Genomic DNA, 21,815 nt, shown 5'->3' on the forward strand with positions numbered 1-21,815 from the left:
ATTTGTAAATTAGCCAATGGATTGCAGAAATGAGTACAACCTAGATTTAATTCAACAAATGTATAATATTCTAGTACTTAGTATGTCCTCCAGAACGTTAAGTTCACTGCTCTGACCTTTCTTGGCACTAAGTGTACAAGTTCATGGCAAAATTCCATGTCTGTCCTGTTTAACTCCTGGAGGACAACCCCCTTAAATGCCCTGGTCTTTAATGGGGAGTTTTGCTCAGTTCGTCTCTACAGAATCCCCCACAGCTGCTCAAAAGCGTTAAAGGGTTACTTCACCCCAAAATGAAAACGTTGTCATTAATCACTTACCCCATGTCGTTCCAAACCCGTAAACACTTAGTTCGTCTTCGGAACACAATTTATATATTTTGGATGAAAACTGGGAGGCTCGTCACTGTCCTATTGACTGCCAGGTAAATACCACTATCAAGACCCAGAAAGTATGAAAGACATCGTCAAAATAGTCCATCTGCTATCAGTGGTTGAATCTGAAATTTATTAACTATTTTGGCGATGACTTACATACTTTTCTGAGTCTTGACAGTGGTATTTACCTGGCAGTCAATGGGACAGTGACGAGCCTCCTGGTTTTTATCCAAAAATCTTAAATTGTGTTCTGAAGACGAACAAAGCTTTTACGGGTTTGGAACAAAACGGGGTAAGTGATTAATGACCAAAATGTTAATTTTGGGGTGGAGTAACCCTTTAAGATTGAGTGAAATATATGTCCACTAATGGATTTTCACTATGGGAGAATGAATATCTTCATTTTCATGCTGAAAAAACATCCACCAATGCAAGGAATGAGGAGAAGGTAGCATCTTCTGTTTCAGGTTTTTGTATTACATCACACAGTGGTGTGTGAATTCATGACAGCACTGATAAAGTACAACTCCCTCACACCTTCAGTACTCCTACATCCCTATATAAGAGCTTTACTACTGCTGAACGTCACTGTGAGAACCAGGCACTTCTCACTGTACTCCTCCTCTAGCAACACCAGAACATTTTGGATGCTCATGGATCCAAAATGATTGACTTGGTCACTTGAGACAAGAGTATGTATTCTCAGAAGTCTATATTTTGTAAATATGGGCCTTGGAAGAGGTTTAATGAGTTTATTGTGCTTTGGCTACAGTAGGTAACTCCAGTGGTGACAACAACCATCCATGTCACTTCTGCAGGGTGTGTCGTACTCTGTGAGACAAAGTGTTACTCTTTTAATAGCTTTTGCCAGCTCTAAGACACTTGCATGGTATTTCTCCTGCTCTTTTTCCAGCAAGAATATACTCATCATTACATGAAAACTTAAAGTGAAGACCTGATTATTTCAGGAGCCTTGTTACAAGTCCATTGTTTTTGAATGTCTGTGCTATTTCTGCTGTATGTTCACACTTAAAACAATAATTTGGTATTCCTCTTGTACCATTGTCCTCTTTTATGATAAGAAATAAATTTCCTTCTCTCCCAAGTGGTTCCACTGTTGTCAGCATTAAGTCTGAGTATGATTCAGTAGGCTATATAACACTTTTAACTGTCAGGAAATTACTTGTTTTTAAAAGTTTTAATTCAGTATTTGATTCCTATTGATCAAAAATTGCCTTAAACCTACACTAAAATTTTCTCTTTTAGTTTTATATAGGAACTTTCAGTAGGGTGTACTCATTTTTGCAACACAACATTTTTTCACTTTGATAAGAAAATCTTATTTTCCTGAATAATTTTGACATTCTTCTTTGGTAATTGCTCAGACAGGCTTGTTGGAACATTATATCTCCAAAGAACCCTAACATGTCTTCTAAGTATAGAGTAATTGCTGATTTTTTTTTTTTTTTTAAGTTTTAGAGGGGGTGTACTCATTGATACTGTGCACTGCTTATGATAGTGTTAATATATTTGGTCTTGGCAGAATAGATCTGCTACGCTGCTGAATTGCTGCTGCTGTTGGTTATTGCTGTTGTTGTAGATTATTGCTGCCGATGCAAAGCAAGTACAGGAACTTACGCTGAGCACAATACATGTGCTACACACATAGCATATATAATAACCTGTAGCAGATCTATACAGGTGGAGCTGGGGAGGTGGAGGGTTTCAGAGGAACTCTGAAAGCGCACTGCAAAATGCTCTAGTGAATGCTAACCAGACATAAAGCAGCAAACTCATTGGCTGCATATGCAACATGAACCAATCAGCTTGTGCCAAGTAGTTTAACGCTGTGAGTATCATCAATTTGCGTTAAGAACCCATCAGTATGCACTAACTAGTGCCTGGCAGAACTTGACATTTAGTTTGAAAAATTGCAAAAAAATCCCGTTATGCTTTATAATATTGCCAAATCTTGGATACAGTCATTTTATCAATTTGTTTTCTTTCATTTAGCACTAATTGTATTTCTTTTGTAACTGATTGGTCATAGACCTTATTGAGCTGAGCCTATGAACCAATTTTTAAAAGGCTGGTCATTTTTGACCAAATTAGGCAAATGATTAATTTTAGCACAGCACAAGGGATAAATACATTTCACTTGACTTGAAGGGTGCCACCCCGATCAAAGGAATTCTTAGTTTAAAATTTCAAAATGAAGATTCAAAAGAACAAAAATAGAAACATGGCCATGTTTATGGTTTAACTGGTGTGAGATGACATAGTTAAGGTTTATGATGGCTCTTGTGTCCTCTCTTATTACAGATGATTGTATTTATATTGTAGCGCTCGTCTTTAATTTAGAAGATTAGGCTTCATGTCTTCATCTAAACATCACAGTTACTAACTGCTTTAAACAGTAACCCCAAGTGTAGGTCAGAAATATCTCCACAGAGGAGTATATGTAACAGGTCAGGACCACAGCTGCTTTATTTATGCTACAATGTTATTTTTTGCCCTGAGAGCCCCATTAAAGACTGTCGGTGTCCTTCAGGCCTCTGGGAAGAAAGAAAACACTGCTTTAAAAAAAAAATGCCCAGTCACCACCTGGAAACCTAAGAATTTGTAAAACATACTGATAATATTTGATTATGGACACAGATATTTTTGTTCTTCATTTTTAAAGTTATAAATTAATAAATTAATTGACTTGCTTGCTGTATAACCAGTATGAAATCTGCAACCTCAGAAATCTCTGCAAATCTACCTGTCATTCATACATTTTTTGTGAATTCCAATCCTTGTGTGTGTGTGTGTGTGTGTGTGTGTGTGTGTGTTAACAAAATATTTTGGCTAATTTCATTATTCTTTTGGCTACTAATTCAACATTGTAGTACTCTGTTCCATTTAAATCCACATTTTCCTGTGAAATGTTTAACAAAAAATTAATCTGCAAATTTCACAAATCTAAATAAATTTTTAAATTATTAACATTTACCGTGATTTACCGTAAAGTTTTAACTTTGCCTTTTATATAGTATATAGCTATGATCCTGATTTCTAATTGGTCAATTCAGTGTATCAGTGGTGCTATAAAAAAAATATATTCCCCATAATCAATGCTGCATTGCAACATTCTGTTATGCCAGAGAATACATCTTTTATGAATATGCTTAAAATGTTTTATATACTAATCAGTAGCTATTAATATTTAAAAAAAAAAAAAAAAAAAAAAAAAAGATATTGAGACTGTGCTGTATTCACTATATCACTCTGCCTGTGGAAACAATTCTTCAAGATGATATTATATGCTTTTTGCACATTTCAGGGCACTTGTCCAGTGGGTGGCACTAAAAGCAAGTTCATTTTTATCTGAAAATGAGTGTGAGTGTTAGTGAGTGTTGCATTTCGTAGCGCAATTTGTGGTAGTTCGAAAAAAGGTTACGGCTCTAAACCATACTCTATAACACTAAATCATATTCTAAACCTAACCAATAGACAAAAGTAAAAATTATATAAAAATGCATTTGGTTCAGCAAACATAACATTTTAGCTTTCTTCAATAAGTCTTTAAGCGCGTGTCATGCACAGGATTTGCAACAGTGCAGTGCTATACCAGGTGATCTACCGAGCAAGTTTACCACATCTGAAAAGCCATGCATATGGAGCTGGTTATGTGATTGTAAATTTTTGAAGTTTTGCAAAATGTAGGTAGAGATGCATTTTTCAAATTTTTGATAACATCAAGGGCAATATATTCAATCAAACTTAAAGAGATAGTTCACCTAAAAATGAAAATTCTGTCATTAATTACTCACCCTCATGTCGTTCCAAAACCATAAGTCCCTTGTTCATCTTCTGAACACAAATATATTTCTACAAAGATATACAAAGATATTTCTGATGATATCCAAGAACTTTCTGACCCCACATAGACAACAATGTAATTAACACATTCAAGGGCCAGAAAAATAGTAAATACATAGTTAAAATAGTCATCAGTGGTTTAACTGTATTTTAATGAAGCTACGAAAATATCTTTTGCATGCAAAGAAAACAAAAATATGCGTCGTGGTACTCTCAGGAAAAGCAGCGGGGAATGACACAGAAGAGCTGAGTTGCTAAATAAGGTCAATATTTTTGTTTTCTTTGTGCAAAAAAAAATCTCATAGCTTCATAAAATTACAGTTGAACCACTGATTTCACATGGACTATTTTAATGACGTTCTTACTACCTTTCTGGGCCTTTAGTGTGTCAGATGTGTTGCTGTCTCTGCAGGGTCAGAAGGATCTCGGATTTCAACAAAATTTCTTAATTTGTGTTCTAAAGATGAATGAGGGACTTACAGGTTTGGAACGAAATTAGGGTCAGTAATTAATCCAAGAATTTTCAATTTTTGGGTGAACTAACATAAAATGTACATTTTCAGACATTTTAGTATGGACAAGCAACTCAATACACTTAATATTTTGTGAAAACAATATATATATGTGTGTGTGTGTGTGTGTGTAGTGTAGACGGAGAGCGCTTTCAAATATATGTGGATTAATGTAGACTTAGCCTTGGCCCTGCAATTGACTGCCTATTGCATCTAAGGTGTTTCTGTGCTGACTTAAAATGCTGGGATAGGGTCCAGCATCCCTGCAAGCCTGCATAGGGCAAGCAGGTTTTGGAATACGGATACAAATTTTCAGGACATTTTTATTTACTTTCTCCTTGTTTCCAAACACATTAAATACACATAAATGTTAAAAATGTATTGCTGAAATATGTTATAGAGACTGTGAAAGATGTAGTACTGAATTGTGGAGTTAGACATTAAACAGCTTCTACCAATTTCTGGGTTTAGGATTTTTTTGAGCAGCCTGAAATCATGTATTGATGTCGCTGAGTATGGCCCCTCCCCTAACACTATAAGAGGTGTGTTCGACTTTAAGCAGTGCTGCACAGACCCATTGTTGTAGGACATTAAAGTACAGCGAGGGCTATACCCTAACACATTAAATGCATCTATTTTATACATATATAAGTACATATAAGTACAGTTCAAGTCTATTAACATATTTACTGACATATCGCTCGAGACTTACTGATTTAAAAATTGTAATTAAACTTTATTTGGAGTACTACTTGTGCACAATGCACATTTCTTAAAATTAAGACTAAAATATGTTTTAATGTCACTGTTGATGAGGATTGTATTATCTTTAAATATTTTGCAAATATACCAGTTTAGCATACCAAAAGCACAATTGAAGGGTATTTTTATTAAGTACATAATGTGTAAATGATTTTGTATTATAATTAGCATAAAATAAATGTATTTTAAATGCATTTTAGTATATTTATTTTTCAGTAGGGTTTTTTAAATATCAGAATGTACACTTAGCATCAGTCAGTCAAGCATTATAATTTGACATTATGATAATTTAGATAAGAAATCTACTACAAATTCTACTAATAACAATATAAAATGCAATAGGGATAAATGAGCTGCTAGGTTCATGAATATAAATCACGTTGTCTGTGTTTGCTCTAACTGATTTGCTGAAATCAAAACAGGGACGATAATAGACCTTTTTCCTGAGTAAACGATGAGCGCCGCCATTACAAATTCTAACGTCCGATTGGATGCTCTTCTGTTCCGGTCTCCATAGGAACCCATTCAAAAAGCGCCCATCTGTTTTTAATGTAGCTAACGTCGGGAGCTTCATGTCATCTACACACTTATTAACTTTTGAGGAGTGAGGCACTGACTAATGGTCATTGCGACCCTGCAAAGTGATGTGCTTTTTAAGAACATTTTAATACGTTTAACATTAGATTATCAGATCAGAATATATGCTAATTTGATTAGAAACATTGGAGACCAGAATTGCAAAGCATCCTTCTGGGTAAGAGTCAGGTGTGACTTCCGCGTTCAGGAAAAACGTCTATAGGTGAGCACCAGCCAATGAGATTGCCGTTTGCTCATTAGTTCCGCCTACTACCGGAGAAACCGGCAATTCTTAAAAGTTGAAGAATTCAACTTATTAAGCTGTGTGTCTTCACACTAGAGTTTACGGTTCACCAAATACAGGTAAGCTGCGCATCCATTCAGATGAACTTAAAAATAAAATTACACTATTATAATAAATTATAGTAACGCCACATTTTACTGTCAGTAATGGTAACGGCATTGTAATGGGGGAAACAGTAATTCGTTACTGAAAATTAATGTTGTTTATTTATAACACTGTTATTCCTATCACTGGTTACTACAGACAACAGTTTGCTACCTATGCCTTCGCAACGCAAATGCATATTATCTGGTTGTGATAATTTATTTAAATTGACAGTTGAGAGTGGTGGCAGCTTTCCCCGAGTGGGTGGGGTTTCAGCGCCGACAGCTGACACATCCCCTGTACGAGCCTGTAAGGTATTTTTTTTATGTTTATGCACCTATATGTATTATGTATTGTATAATATTTATTATTTTCCATAATTAGTAAATGAGGGGGGTTGTACCCACCATATTGGTGTTTTAGTCAGGTTGTCACGAGGGAAGGGTGTGGCCTATGGGGAAAGGGACACAGTTATAAGACCATGTTGGGAGCTGTTTGGACTCTCGTTTCTTTTTCGATGCTGTGCTATAGATTTTCTAATAAATAATGAAGTAAGTTGAACACGTGTCGACTGTGATTCCTCAGCGTTTGGAAGGTCATCACACCCCCAGTGTTTGAGAGTAGAGAATATTCCTTTTTTTAAGATTTTGACAACTTATTTACTTGGCGGTTTTTTAATCATTCAGATTTGGCTGGCTGGTTAATACCACACTTTTCTGTGGTGAGACAAACTCAGAACACAAACTTAATATTGCTTTACACAGACTTTAATACAATAAAGCATTCTGGTACTATGTCGGGTTGCCACTTGATGCGCAATGCAAAATCTGAAATCTGCAAACCGCATGTAGATGAGAAACACCAGGAGAGACTTGCCTGAATAGAGAAGTGGGCCCTCAACAGACGGGCCCCACATTCCACACACATGCCTTTGACCACACTGAACTGCAGCCAGGTCTTGATTTCACTACTGCGGGGACTGCGGGGAGCAACTCTGTGGCGTGTTGACGGTCCCTGCAGTGTGGTCTTGGCAATTATCCCCTGCCACCCTCTCGAAATGCTCAAACATCCTGATTACTCTCTAATTGGCCCTTAAGTAGTGTGTCATTCTAATCTAGTGGCCTGTCCAGTGTACAGAGAATGAGGTGACGATGAGGCGGCATGGTTGCGGCCGAGACTCTGGAGAATGCGCAATGTGCGATCAGCTGATGATGGAAACTTTAAGAGGCTAAACCTCATCATAAATCAAATTCATAATGACCCATTATAAGTCTGTGGCAAGCAAGCCGTTACAGTCATGATCTTGGGTGGCTCTAGTGCCACATTCAGAACTTACAATGCTGACTAATAGACTGTCTGGAAAGAAATATGGAAAAAACTGTCTGAATGAAAGGCTTGCTTTCACCTGCTTTAGTCTCGGAAATGGTTTAAAGCAAAATTTTGGATAATTTTCAGAAAGTTAGAGATCAGTGGTTATTACTTATGATATAATGAATTTTGGTGCAAATAAATTGGCTAGAAATATTTGACACTATGGGGATTCATTTATGTTGTTCAGCATCAGAAATATATGAAACCTTTTCTTATTCAAAGAAAATATATTTTCTTATATATTAGCAATCAATATATTACATTATTGCATATTAAACATTTTTTTATCGGTATTTGCCAAATATTAATATAGTTTAGACTGACATTGTGAACTGTCACTGTCCAGTGTCATTGTTTATAAAGACCAGTCGATTTATATTAGCTTGTCAAGTTTTTAAATCTGTGCTAAGCTATTGTTAGTATCTCAGACTATGTTTGGAATGGACTTGCGTTCAGCTTTAAGTCAATTGTTGTTTTTGAGTCTCCACTTACTCTAAACACATTTGTTTGGATGGGAAACACCTGTTCTTATAGATGAGATTAGGAGCGTCTCTCTGCACGGAGGACTGTGTTTGACTGATAATAAGATTCTCTGGAGTCTGTTACAAAGACTTCACTCACAGACTCAAATAATGACAGTACAGGTGGAAGAGTTCATCCTAAAATGTAAAAGCTGTCATCATTTACTCACCCTTATGTGGCTCCAAACATGGATGATTTTTAATGTTATTCATTAGTCAACATCATGCTGTTTTCCATATACTGAAATAAATGGGGACTGGTGTTGATGAGGTCTAAAAATGACAATAAATGTTAATGTAACATGTCCACAGTTGATGTGATGAGCTACACCTGTAGTTACTCTAATAAGACACCTGTGAAAACTTGGAGGAGCACTGGCTTCATACATCTACGAAAAATCACCCATGACCAGGCGGTTAAGGGTCAATGTAAAATAAAATAAAATAAAATAATGATGTACAAAAGTACATTAATAGTAGGTATATTAATTGATTTATGCAAATTAAGTTGCTATGCTTCAGCACAACCTTTTTCTTATTTGACAAATTAATACCAGGTTTCACACACTGAAATATTATCTGGTCAGTATCGAGGCAAGGTTATTATAGTTAACTGACAAATTAATTAATTAATTAATTAATTAAAACTTGTGTTATGTGAAACAAAATAAACTTCACCTGAAATAAAACATAATAATAAAACATAATAATAATAATAATAATAATAATAATAATAATAATAATACACTTATTTTATTTTGGCTAGTTGCCAAACCAATATTTTTTATTTAGTTTAACTTGATGTAGTAAAAGATTAAACTAAAATAAATTATTTAAAAAAAAATAGAAATTAAAAAGTCAATAAAACCTATAGAGATACAGAAAATGCATAGAAATCTAATTTAAAAAAATGACAAAAACACAACAAAAAAAATGAAAATGAAAACAGAAAATTTAAAAATAAAACCACATTATTCACAAAGCATAACTAATGATTCCATGCACTATTATTCCATGTAGTCTAATCAATATAATGCAATGAAAATGTGTAATTATAAAATTATATGTTCAAGTTTTCCCGGGCTTCAGATATGGTTGAATCACAATTTCATGTTTCTACACCTTATATGAAGATCAAATTCCTTTATGGGACTAAAGCAAACAAAAAACAATTCATTTGGGATAAAAGCCAAGCCCGTTTCCTTTGAAAACAGAGGCAGTCCTGTGGATGCCATAATCAAAACAGAATCAGAGATTAAGATAACAACAGGAGAATCACTGTGAATTGAACTGTAAAACTGTTTCCCTACAGATGATAATCTTTGCTGTTACATTAACGCAGTCAGCAGATGAAACCTTTGATGCCTGTGTAAGAAGAGAGGATGCAGATGTTTGCCAGCTTTATACAGAAAAGCCGCTGTTACTGACGGGCCTGTGGGGGTAAAGACAAAAAAAGCTGGGAAGTAACATACAGCTAAAAATATGTAATGCAAGAAAGTGTGATGTCAGCGACAACCCGATTGTGTTACTGTCATGAATAGCGCGCATGCTCTTAAGGAGTGACTCGATAGAAAACGTCGCCATCTGTCATCTTGAAATGACGTGATATAAAAACTCAAATAAAGTAAGCTTATCTTCTTTTATGAGAGGCCACTGTTGTTTTTATGATATAATTGATGATACTTAGCCTTTGTGTCGGTGTGTATTTTCTCACGAGGCAGCCAACTGTAAAATGGGAGGTTAATTGACATAGCCCACGGGGGTGACGTGAGGTCACCGCCGTCGTCTCGGAAATATCCCCTCTGTCAGTTTCAAGTTCTCCTGAATCTGTTTAGACCCCCTCCCTGTTTTTTTATTTTGGAGGAAACTGTTAAGTGTCCCTCGGGTAATGCTGAGTGATGTAGCCCCAAGTCTGCACACATGAATAAGCACCTTGAAAATAAGCACGCTGCCTGGGCTCTATGGGGGAAGAGGGAGAGAGAGCCTTTGAAGTCATGTAATGTACACCTACCCCTCCCTCCTTCTCTTTGACTTATTTATGGTATTTGTTTCAAGTGTAGTTGAGAAGAAAAACTTTTCCCCCGTCCTTGCATTCATATTTAGAGTGAGGGCCAGTGAATGGGCCTGGGCTGGAGCATGGTTGCTCCTCTGAGGAGATGGATGGTGGGCTCTTTTGTGTGTGGAGGAAGTGTATTTGAAAAGGTCATTGATGGAGACCCAAGGATGCCCCTCTTTCATGTGGATCCGAGCAGCTTGTTTGTCATTAGCGCTAGGCGCTGAGGTGCTAAATGTTGTTTGCTTTTCGACGGCAGCCAAAGCCGCTCTTTTTGAAGCGGCCCCTCCAAATTAAGGCTGCCCGCTGGTCCTCTCGGATGACACAGATAAACTCGACCGACTCGGCCGGACTCGAGTCCACCCATCGACACGTATTCTTTGCTCCTAAAGCCTTGTGCAAATGAGCAAACGCTGAGCTAGTAATGTGCGGGTAATAGCTCGAATTAGGGGCGCCATTGTTTCGGTCAGCGCCTCACGCAACCGAGTAAAGCCAACACATTTGCACCTCACTGAGATCAAAGATCCGAAGCTTTTTTTGTGGATGCAATCACTTAGGCAAATGAGATTCTGTGTAACCACCTCTTTGTGTAGTTTAAGTTGGGCTTTTGTGTAGAACAAATGGGGGCATTATGGGTTTGGCGGAGGAAGAGGTAATATCAAAGGGAAGCGGCCTGTCCTATTAAGCCCAGTAAACTGTACGCAGTACAAAGGAGACAATTGAGGAACATTAAATTGGCTTTGGCTACTTCCCTTCAGAGCAGGGAGAGGAGAAGTGAATGTGACATAATTGTCTTTAATGATGAAGATCAGCGGTCTGAGCACTCCTGCGGAATGACATTGTCTCTTTTCACAGGGAGACAGGAGATATGCCTTTCTTTTCCGAAGCGATTGTGTAAATCTCTGTTGAGGTTTGCCACGTTATCTGACTTCAACTCTGGGTGACCTACAAACCTCAAAGAGGAAGACGCCTCCAGCATTTTCACTTCGGGGAATCGCTGATCCAGCCTTATAAGAAGGGCATCGCATGTGGAGCACCTTAAAATATTTAGTTGCTGTCTTAAAGGGATAGCTTGTGATAAAATAAGAAGCCTTTTTTGTGGAAGAATCAAAACATCTGTCAAGCTCAATAACTGAGAAAAAACACCCACCGTAGACATTTGCGAAGTGACCTGGATCATATGATTTGTGCTTTGTAATTTATCATTAGGTATGTTTACATGCGCTAACTTTTGTCAATCCGAATGAACCCGATCTAATTTCAGATTGTGAAAGTTCTGTTTACATAAATGTGCATTTATATTCAGAACTAAAATTCATAGCTTATGATAAAATGAGAAGTCTTTTTTGTGGAAGAATCAAAACATCTGTCAAGCTCAATAACTGACAAAAACCACCCACCATAGACATTGCCAAAATGACATGGATCATATGATTTGTGCCTTGTGCAACACAGGGTCAGAAATGAACTTTTCTGTTAAAGAGCAATATTTGCCCACTGGAATTGATTACCAGGCGCATTTTTTTTACATTTTATAATCACCTTATTATAATAATCACCATACTTTGTTGTCTTCAATATCAAATACTTAAATTTACCCAGTTACTTTAATAAATATTTTAAACTATTGTCAATAACAATAAACTGTTTAAAGTTTTACTTAAATTATACACGTAAAAACAAAAGCTCATAGAGCTGCAGTATTATGACTAAAACCGTTATTGTATATTATTACTCTTTTTATTGTAATAATGGTTATTAATATCGATATAGAAAACAATATTAAAACATTTTTGTTTTGCGTCTGCATTTTGGACACGTCACATTCTGGCATCACAGACAAAAATGTTGGTCCATGACGTTACTAGCACAAGTTAAGTAAAAACTCCCGTTATAATCACCAAAGCTACGAAATGAATCTTTTACATCGTATCTGCACTGTGTTGTTTATGATGAGATAAACAACACTTTGTCTTGAATTTATAGTGCATTTTTGTTCATTTTGGTGGCATTTTTGCCACAAGCTGTCATTAATTTCCAACCCTTTTGTAATAGACCCAAATTTATCATTAGGTATGTTTACATGCGCTAACATTCGTCAATCTGAATGAAACCAATCTGATTTCAGATACTGAAAGTTCTGTTTACATAAATGTGCATTTATATTCAGAACAAAAATTCAGCACAATGCCACCACAATAATGTTAAATTGCTTTTTGGCGTGATGATATGTTTAAAATGAAAGCTAACATACATGTCAGGTAAGCTTTTTTAGCCAATATTTAGTGAAAATTCAGTCTTCACTCCACTGACCAGTTTGTAAGACGTAAAACCACATGTTCATAAGAAGTAAAACATATGTAAACATCAGAGATCTTATTATAAAAGGGCTGGTGAACATGATAAAAATATGCATCACAACACTGTGCATGTTTGCAAGGTATTTTTGAATCAGATTGAAAAGACAGTCAGATTCAAGAATTTAAATAATGCTTTCCTATTGATTGATTTATTTCAAGACTACAACACCAATCAACAATCTGACTGAAATTTAGTGTTTGTGATAAGGACTTTTCAGTCCTCTTGAGCCACCAGTCTGAATACTAATGAATTATTTGGGTGTGTTTAAACATAGTTGAAGAAATACATTTACTAACTAACTAAAACTCAATAAATAAATACAAATCTAAAGACTTGAAATTAAGGGCTCAAGTTCTACTATATGGTGTGTGGTAAACTATTCCTTTAATACACAATGGAGTCCAGCATTTTTCCCTTTGCCCCTCTGCTAATGGATTGATACTCAATAGTGACTTTTTATGAGTGGGTGTGGAAGCTTTTGCACTAATCAGACACTTAAACGATGATGACACCCAGCACCATGGTGACAGCAAAGAAGTTGCCTCTGTCCTCCACATGACACAACCATACGCTCACAGCCAGCCACATCAGCAGCTCAGTGCTGCTGTAAAGCAGGAGACTATACAGTACATTACAGTATGTCTCAAAATGTAACACTTTTGCATACACTATCAAGTTCATTCTTCATAGTAAACAAAGCTAAATGCATGATTCATCTTTTGAGATGATATAGATATGATAATCTGGTAAATGCATGGCCAGTAATGTCTAAAGTATATTGTATTTTGTCAAAAATGTGAACACTGAGTGAGCATTAAATATGATCTAAACGTATAAAACAGAAGAAATAAGCACCCACAATTGTATTGTCATATCATATATCCTATGATTTATTCCAGAGAAAACAGTCCAATAATCTCATGTCACATTTAGAGTTTCAGATGAGATTGGAGCAATGCCTCAGACTTTACCAGATTTTCAAATATTTCACTATGAATAATTTATTATCATATTCTTCCAAAACCAAATAGCCTTTTAAATGAGTAGTTACTAATTAAGGCACAAAAATAGGAGTAACCTTAAAAAAATAGTTGCAAAATTATGAGAAGTACAGCTGTCTTTTAATTTGTTTTAAGGCTGTTCTGTGACTGAGAGATTGCAAGTTTAGTGATTTCCAAAAAAACATGACAGGTGCATGAATGATGTTTGCCATAAAACTTCATAAAGCTGTTCCAGCATCTGTTCTGTGTTCCTTGAGTGAAAAACGAGAGGCTGTTTGTCCTTTTTCTCACATCATATTCTGAAGGCGTAATACTGTTATTTTAGAGCCAGTCATTTGTCAGCACAAATGAAAATCACTTTTCCACAAGAAATCAAAACATGACAAATATTTATCATGTAATTTTGGTAATTATGCCGACAGGCCTTAGCGACCAAGTGTCCATAAATCACATTGTAAAGCTGGTGGAACAAGACTGAGCGTTAGACCATTCTCAGATGTTCCATGACATAACAAACTCTTTTAGATTAATGATGAAATAAACATTCAGATAATGTGTCAAGATTATGTATTAGAAAACTAACACGTTGTGCATGATTTAACTAACCCAAGTGTTGCATTAATTTTAAGCCAAGCGTCAAAACCAAAGCTTCACTTTTGCAAATGTTGCTGAGGGTTATGTATAACACTTCAAAAAGGCCTCATCCTATGTTTCAGAAGAGATCTCAACAATGTCTCAAACTGTGCTCAGATTTGCCAGATTCTAAATGATCTACTCAGAGTCAGAGGGCTCAATATGAATTCAAATATTTCTCATCAGATTCTTCTAAATCAAAGTAAACTATGCTACCGTTAATAATTTTATACACTTACTGCATGTCAACAATTGTCATTTGCATTTTAGGAGAAACATCTAAGTCAATACTAATTCTCCAATACACAAAGCAACTGTGAACAACAAAATTTTACCTCAGAGTTTTTACTTTTTACCCCAAAGTGTTGGAAAGGAAGTCATTTTAACTGGCTTGTCTGATACCGCAATTCAGAATAATTGTTAAAGGCATATCATAAAATGCTCATATTCACCTAGTTGTTGTCTAACTGTTTCTGGCCCTCTTCAAATTCAAGTCCATTGACTTGAGGTAAACAAAGCCATAGAGAAGGTGGCGTTCTGCTCTCTAACTCTGTGTTTGGACTCTGTCAGGCTGCTGTCTGCTTCTGAAAACCATGCATCTTAAAGAGCTCATATCTGTGACGCCTGCCATCATTACAGTCGGATCTCGCTGTCTGTAATTTGCAAGCATGGCAGTCAGTCAGCTAGTAAAACAGCACAGGGTCATTCCAAGCCATTCTACAGCCAACACTGACCCACAAACCTCTACTCCATGTGACACAGACGAGACATCTCTGTATTTATGCACATTGCTGAGACTTGGGTGTATAGTTCCACAAATGGTAAATGCGATTCGATACAATATCATTAAAACAGCTCAGAATCTGAATCACTCTTGAAAAGGTGATGCTGCCTAATAAGGCTATTTTAATAATATTCCGGGATCTTCTGTTTTAATCACCACATCAGTATTTTCACCCCTTTGATGCAAACATCTAACAGTGACTGGTAGGTAGGTAAGATCATACTAGTAATTACACAACCTTAAAATTAAAGACAACCGCTCAAATGTCATTCATTTATGGTGCATATTATAATAAAGAGCTGTGAAAAACATCTTTTACCACACAAAATGTTCAAAATGTTTCCTTAATTGTATCCTCTCATCTCACTTCCACCTGTTTAGGGTTAATTAACACTAAGAGATCTGAGCTTTAAAATACAACCCAAATTAACTCATTTTGATTGAAAAATGATTTTATTATTTAAAAAAAAATATACACTTTTTAATTTTATTTTCTTTCCTTACAGTTTCTTAAATTCAATTATCCAGACAAGTAAATTCACTAAAGTGATTGATTAGGGAAAAATGAAATTAAATCAAATATTACTACACAAACAGCCATGTGTCCCATTCATCTCGCCAAATGTTGTTGAAAACAGCCAGACTACCGTCAACGGCACATACTTTCGAGGGTAAATGCTCATTTCGCATTAATGTGTTTGGGTTCTTTTTAAGTAACTCTGCGTGTGAGCCCCAGTTACTTAACTATTTGTTGAAAAATAGTATGTGCCGTGAAGTGTTGACTGATCTCAACTTCAAAGCGAACCAGGCTTTAGGGGCAGTTCGCAAACATTCACACTGCTATGTTCAGAAGCCCCAGTATTGCTGCTTTATTGTACCTAGTTTGAAAAAAGAAGGAAATCCGCCTTTTCACACTCATGTTTGCAGATTATTTCTGCCCGGACTCTTGATTGCTCTTAGTGAAGTTGGCCTTGACCTGTTGCGAAACTCTTTTGCCATCAAAGACTTAACTGCTTTACTGTATGCAGACTGCGGAGGTTTGGGTTTCTTTTGCACCATTGTGCAGCTCGGGATTCCATCCACAGATGTTTGTGGTCTTCAAGCTGTTGACGGTATTGACAAAAGCTGGGAGAAAGCCTCTCCAATGCCAGCCGAGGCACATGGATGGGAAAGGGACAATTGCAAACTGTATATCCTGTGCTTTGAAATGCTTACCCCACCGCTTTGTCTCTCTTGACAGCTCCAGGTAAAAGACTTAAAGTTTCCAATTACAGCTGGGAGAAATGCAAAAGGAAGCAGTGCCCGCAAAAAAGGACTTTGTGAATGAGGGCGTGTTTTGAGAAGAAGAGTATTTGCTCTTTTGCAGCATTGTGCTCTGTTTGAAGTGTTAAAATGACCAAACATAAAAGAACTTAATAATAATCATTCATCCATGCATAAAGCCAATAAATTGCTTGATATATGTCCCATAATGGTTTACTAGAAGCTGTAGCTAAGAGCAGACAGTGCCATTAAATGCTGCCTCTATCAGTAAGCATCCTTGAACTTTAAAGAGAAGGTGACTATAGTCAGTCTCCACGTGCTAGACCATATTAAAGCCTCTCACCTTCAAAGAGAGAGAGACAGACAGAATTCACAAGCAGACCTCAAACAGATGCGTGTTTGTAATGTGTGACCTGTCTATATAAACGCTTTTGAAAGCATCGGATCAATCAGATATGCGTGGCTTTTTAATCTCTGGTTAGTTTGCATGACTGCTATTTTGTTTTCTTTATTGTTGTGACATTGCTCTTTCATGTTTTGCTTGCAACTTTGTATATTAAGCTTCAAAAAACATGTTTTAAAAATAATAGGTCATTCACTGATCATTTTGATCTCTTTGTTCTCTGATAAATTTGTTTGAAGAGGTATAACAAAGTGACTTCAAAGTAATAAAAAGTAAAAATAGCCTTCTAGATGCAATTAAATAGTGACCACCCAATGACTTTGAATTTTACTATTTTTTTTTTTTTTTTTTTTTAGCAGTGGAAAATGGCTATTAAATATAGACACACCTTATTAAATACCTTAATTAAACTTCTAGACGTGAATGCATTCCAGCCCTCAGCTCTGACCACACCTAACGTACTGTGTCCTTTACGTGCAACATAAGAAACTACCACAGTGAAATATATACACTCTCGTATTGCAAGCATGATTTAAGACTTTATATCATCTTTATTTAGAATAAAATAGACATTTAAATCGTCTCTATATGAGCGTAAAAACCAGATGTATACACATTTAAGATAGACTAGCAAAAGACTGATGCACCTTCTTTCAGGGTTGACAAAAATATCTGAATTAAGTGCCAACTGCCTTATATTATTTACAGTATAATACAGTAATTTACTGCAAGATTTAAGTTCCGTTGAGAAACAATTATATCTACTCTGCAATGTTGACACAAGAAAATGGAGGAAAAACAGGGTATTCCAAGTCCTGCTTCTCCTCGATCGCTTGTCGACTCTGATCAAGTCTGTTGTGAAAGAAAATTCCTCAAATGTTCATTCAGTGTCTCTGGCAAGTGTGCAGACTCCGCGATGACTTGCTGCCATCTCTTTGCGTTCTGCAGGACAGACCTTCTGCACAATCGCAACGCTGGAATATCTCCAAGCCATGGGTGCCTTTCCTCTTGTGCTTGGTGCAGACCTGGCCTTCTTTTAGGACTGGCTTGCAGATTTTGGACCAAAAGTGGCGGGCGCAGCAGAGTCCCTCTGCACAATCTGATGATCTCAGGCAGTTCTCTCCCTCCAGACCTTTAAAAACAAAACAACACTTATGAATACCATGCACAACTTACATTTTTTGAGATTTGAGAGACCACTGTAATAGCTTTCAGATTGAAGATTGACTTGGTTTTAAAGCCTGGTCTTATAAACAAATTTCATAACATTTTATTACTTTGCTAACATGCTCCAGATGTCCTGCACGTCTTTTACTTTTACACACAAAGAAAGTTTATCTATATATATATATATATATATATATATATATATATATATATAAAAGTTTATACTGTATTTAACATCAGTCGCATTCCTAAAAACTTAATGCCTTGTGATGCAACACAGGATTAAAGCTTTAAAAATACCTGCTAACTGAGTTGAAACTAGGTTAAAATAACATATTTAAATCATTGGTTTTTGAATCATTGTTTACCTTTTTGCATTTGGTTTTGTGGTGAACCTTGAGTTGCAACTTTTGGTGGTACCACAACAGTTGAGTTTTCTTGGGAGATGGACACAAACTCTTCCATTCCGATCTGGTGGATCATGTCAGGGTCATTTGGAAGACAAACTCCTACAAGGAAGATGCATTTAAGTTAATTGTTAGTCAACATTGCCTGTTATTTGTTAAGGCTATATAACGCTGAGATGTCTGTAATCAGTATATCATAACTTTGATCTTACCGTTGCTGCAGTGGTTGCCAGGGCAGCACATCGCATCCCGGATGCAGCGCTTCCTGCGCTTCTTGCACTGGAGACAGACACCGCGAGACAGGAAGCAGAACTCGTCGCCACCGCATTCCTCATCACTCTCGCAGATTAAAGGCTGCTGGAGTTTAGAAAGACACTATTAGTCTAACGACCTCGAAGTAAAAGCAGCTGTCTGAGAAGAAAACATGTGCTTCATGTTCTTACCTGAGGTGTATCGACGGCGAAGTTCAGGTTGCCGCTGTCCGCAGGTGACTCAGCCGGGCTCGGGCTGACCGGGTGACTTGGACTCGCCGCACCTGAACCAACTTTGATAGCGTTGGAGTTGAGCACCACGGAACCGGCAGATGCCGCTTTGATGCAGGCCACAAGAATGAGGCATGCGGTAGAGAACATGGCAATGTGCAGCATTGTCAGGTCTGGTATTCCTTGGATGGAGGATGTATTCCCGAGGTGAGCGGAGCTCTTCTGTGATTCCTCATGAGCTCAGGACGCTTCATTTATACGTGCGCGGAGTTGTTTGCGCTCCCGCCCCTCGCTGAGAGCAACAAAGGGCTGGATGAAATTTCAAAGCGTTGTGTCATGAGCTGTCTGTCTATCGGTATGTTTGTATGCATGAGCTGTATTTCTTCATGAGCTGCCATCAAACAGCAACCACGGTAATACCGCTAACTGGATGGGAAAATCAGTCGAGAATATAAAGTTTATCAATTTTTCTAGTTTTCTATATAACATAATATAGATTTTAGGAGATGATGTACATTTACCGACATTTTTGCATGCTGTGTAAAATATTTACGCCAGCTAAAAAAAAGTGAACTTTAATTGCTTTTATATTTAATATGTTAATATAAAAAGATATGGAAAGTTACAGCCTGCACAGAAAAGTTAAACCTCTTTAAATTGAATTACTAATATATCAATATGTTTGGAATTTTGGAACAGGGATATATTTTAATAATAATAATAATAATAATACATAGTCATATTACTTAGATTTTTATTGTTGTAGTCTAATTATTTTATTATTTTTGTATAAAAAAGCAAACAAAAATCAAATAATTAAAATCCCTTCTGGATGTCATTGGAGATTTAAACATGGATGTCCTTATTTATTTATTTATTTATTTATTTATTTATTTATTTTTTCTTTCTTTCTTTACAGTAAGTTTGTATATTCCATGTTATAAATGCAGTAAAGATTTGGTAGAAATTGAGTCATAACCGTGATGGGGAGCCTTTGAAATGCGTTTGATTAAACAAGTGCAGAAGATCAAAGTGAATATGCAAATAAGAAGAAGTGAGAAGTTTACCGAATTAATTATCATTCAGTCTGTGCTTTTAAACAAATAGTGAGTGATTAGCAATCTGAGATAAGGACGTGACGCTCTTAGGTGACGTGGTTCATCTATTGATCTGGCTGATTATAAAGAGTTGATCTGAACGGAATAAAATAATAACCTTAATAATCTCGCTTCTAAATTTTAATGTTATCCAAATTAACTGAGCTACCCGTGTATCCACATTTATCTTTAAAAAAAGACAGCACTTGATGGGTGACCTCCTAATTAAAAGACACACACAGTCGCTGCCTACTCCAATATGAAAAGATTGCTCTAAAATAGTAGAATTAAATGAATTGTAATTGTATCATTGTAGTATTGCATTTCGGTGGACATAGCCTGCGCGATTTCAAAGTGTCCCTCTGCCCTATACTCTGGGATAACTCCCAAATCAATGTCTTTGATGTTGTTGACAAGGGTCACTTTTAATAGACGACCACAGGACAAACGCTCAATACACTTCATTAAACGCGAATTGGCAGGGTTCATCCCCATCCCTTTGTCTATTGGCTTTGTTTTAATTGTACATCCAAAGCCTACAGTGGTGTAAAATGAAGCTTGTGTAAAGCAGCCTTTGATGAGCTCAGATCAAACAGGACTGAAGCCCGTGTCTTAATCAGACTTCCACAGCGATGGCATTTTCGCAAACAGTCCATTTGCTCGGCTTTTAGCGGCTTTTTGTAGACATTGTACTCAGCAAATTCATTTAGTGGGATGCCAGGTAATCCTGTTTTAAAATTCCTGATGACAGCTTATTCAGGTCAGTGCTCCTTAGTGACCCTTGAGTAAGTGTTATTCGCTATAGCAATAAAAAAAATCTTGTAAAAATCACTGCATTTACAGGAGGCGGCAACAACAAAATCATAAATGACACCGGTGTTCAATATAGTAAACTTTAATAATAGGCTAATAATTAACAAAATAAGAATATTTGTTTAATAAGCCTAACTATCCAAAGTTTAAGGTTGCCAAGCTGCGTAACTTGTTGCATTAATATAATACGCGGTTGCAGGTGTGCCTTTATCAGTTTACTGCAATGGTTTTGCATAGTGATGGAAGTTCTATTCCGCGAATCGACTCTTTTGAACAGGTCTGTTCAAAGAACCGGTTCAAAACATCGACTTAGTGATGTTTTTACGATGTGAGGTAATTACCTCATCTCTTGATATCCTGATGTGCTTTTCATGTTCAAACATGTTCCAATACTATGTAGAGACATGTAAGTTATTAAGCTTTTTGATTATTATTATTAAGGGTGTTTAATTTAATGTGTCCCAGTTAATTTCGTTGCAGCCCTCAGGTTATGAAAACGACAAAACCATAAGCCCATTGACTGAAACTTCTATTAAAACCAACTCTGTTTTATATTCATATTAGTAGAACAGTGTAACATTTTCGCTGTTACTGTATTAAAGTAACTTTTCACCCCATTTGTTCACACCGTTCTTATTACTTTCAAACCTTAGATATTAATTTAGCTACGATTCGCACATGTTCAAGACTGAGTTGATGACTCGCGAACCACTAGGAAGATTCAGTTATTTCTAAACGAATCGTTCAGACTCGTTTTGTATATATTTAATTGGGAAAAGATCCATATGATTTGTTAATGCATCAGACGTTGCTATTCTTTTTGTAAAATAATACCAACCCGCGTCTCCAAGGCAAAAAGAGCCATTGTGATGACATTTAAAAGGATTCATTAAATCGCTGCTTTTTATTGCGTGATTTCAAATTTTCAAATGATCCCGCGGGACTCGGACATTCCCGCTTTAATGGTAATGGTGTGTTATACA

General features: G+C 36.4%; 1 protein-coding gene across 2 annotated transcripts; it reads right to left on the reverse strand.

Moving 5' to 3' along the window:
- Window positions 1-17,451: 17,451 nt before the first annotated feature.
- dkk1b (dickkopf WNT signaling pathway inhibitor 1b) lies at window positions 17,452-19,215 on the reverse strand. Of its 2 annotated transcripts, none has more exons than XM_051124335.1 (4): window positions 18,884-19,215; window positions 18,653-18,794; window positions 18,402-18,542; window positions 17,452-17,998 (listed from the first exon to the last, which is right to left on the reverse strand). In XM_051124335.1, the coding sequence occupies exons 1-4, from the start codon at window positions 19,085-19,087 to the stop codon at window positions 17,751-17,753; spliced, it is 735 nt and encodes a 244-aa protein (XP_050980292.1). In that variant the 5' UTR covers window positions 19,088-19,215; the 3' UTR covers window positions 17,452-17,750. The 2 variants fall into 2 exon arrangements, with proteins under 2 accessions (XP_050980292.1, XP_050980291.1); XM_051124334.1 differs by having other exon boundaries at window positions 18,653-18,797.
- Between the last annotated feature and the right edge of the window lie 2,600 nt (window positions 19,216-21,815).

The sequence above is a fragment of the Labeo rohita genome, chromosome 12, assembly GCF_022985175.1.
Source record: "Labeo rohita strain BAU-BD-2019 chromosome 12, IGBB_LRoh.1.0, whole genome shotgun sequence".
Taxonomy (NCBI): Eukaryota; Metazoa; Chordata; class Actinopteri; order Cypriniformes; family Cyprinidae; genus Labeo; species Labeo rohita.

Coding starts and splice junctions, on each gene's coding strand:
- dkk1b (XM_051124334.1), bottom strand. CDS start 19,087: ATGCTGCACATTGCCATGTTCTCTACCGCATGCCTCATTCTTGTGGCC. Junction 18,798..18,883: donor TCGCCGTCGATACACCTCAG/GTAAGAACATGA, acceptor TCTAAACTCCAG/CAGCCTTTAATCTGCGAGAG. Junction 17,999..18,401: donor ACAAAACCAAATGCAAAAAG/GTAAACAATGAT, acceptor TTGTTTTTAAAG/GTCTGGAGGGAGAGAACTGC.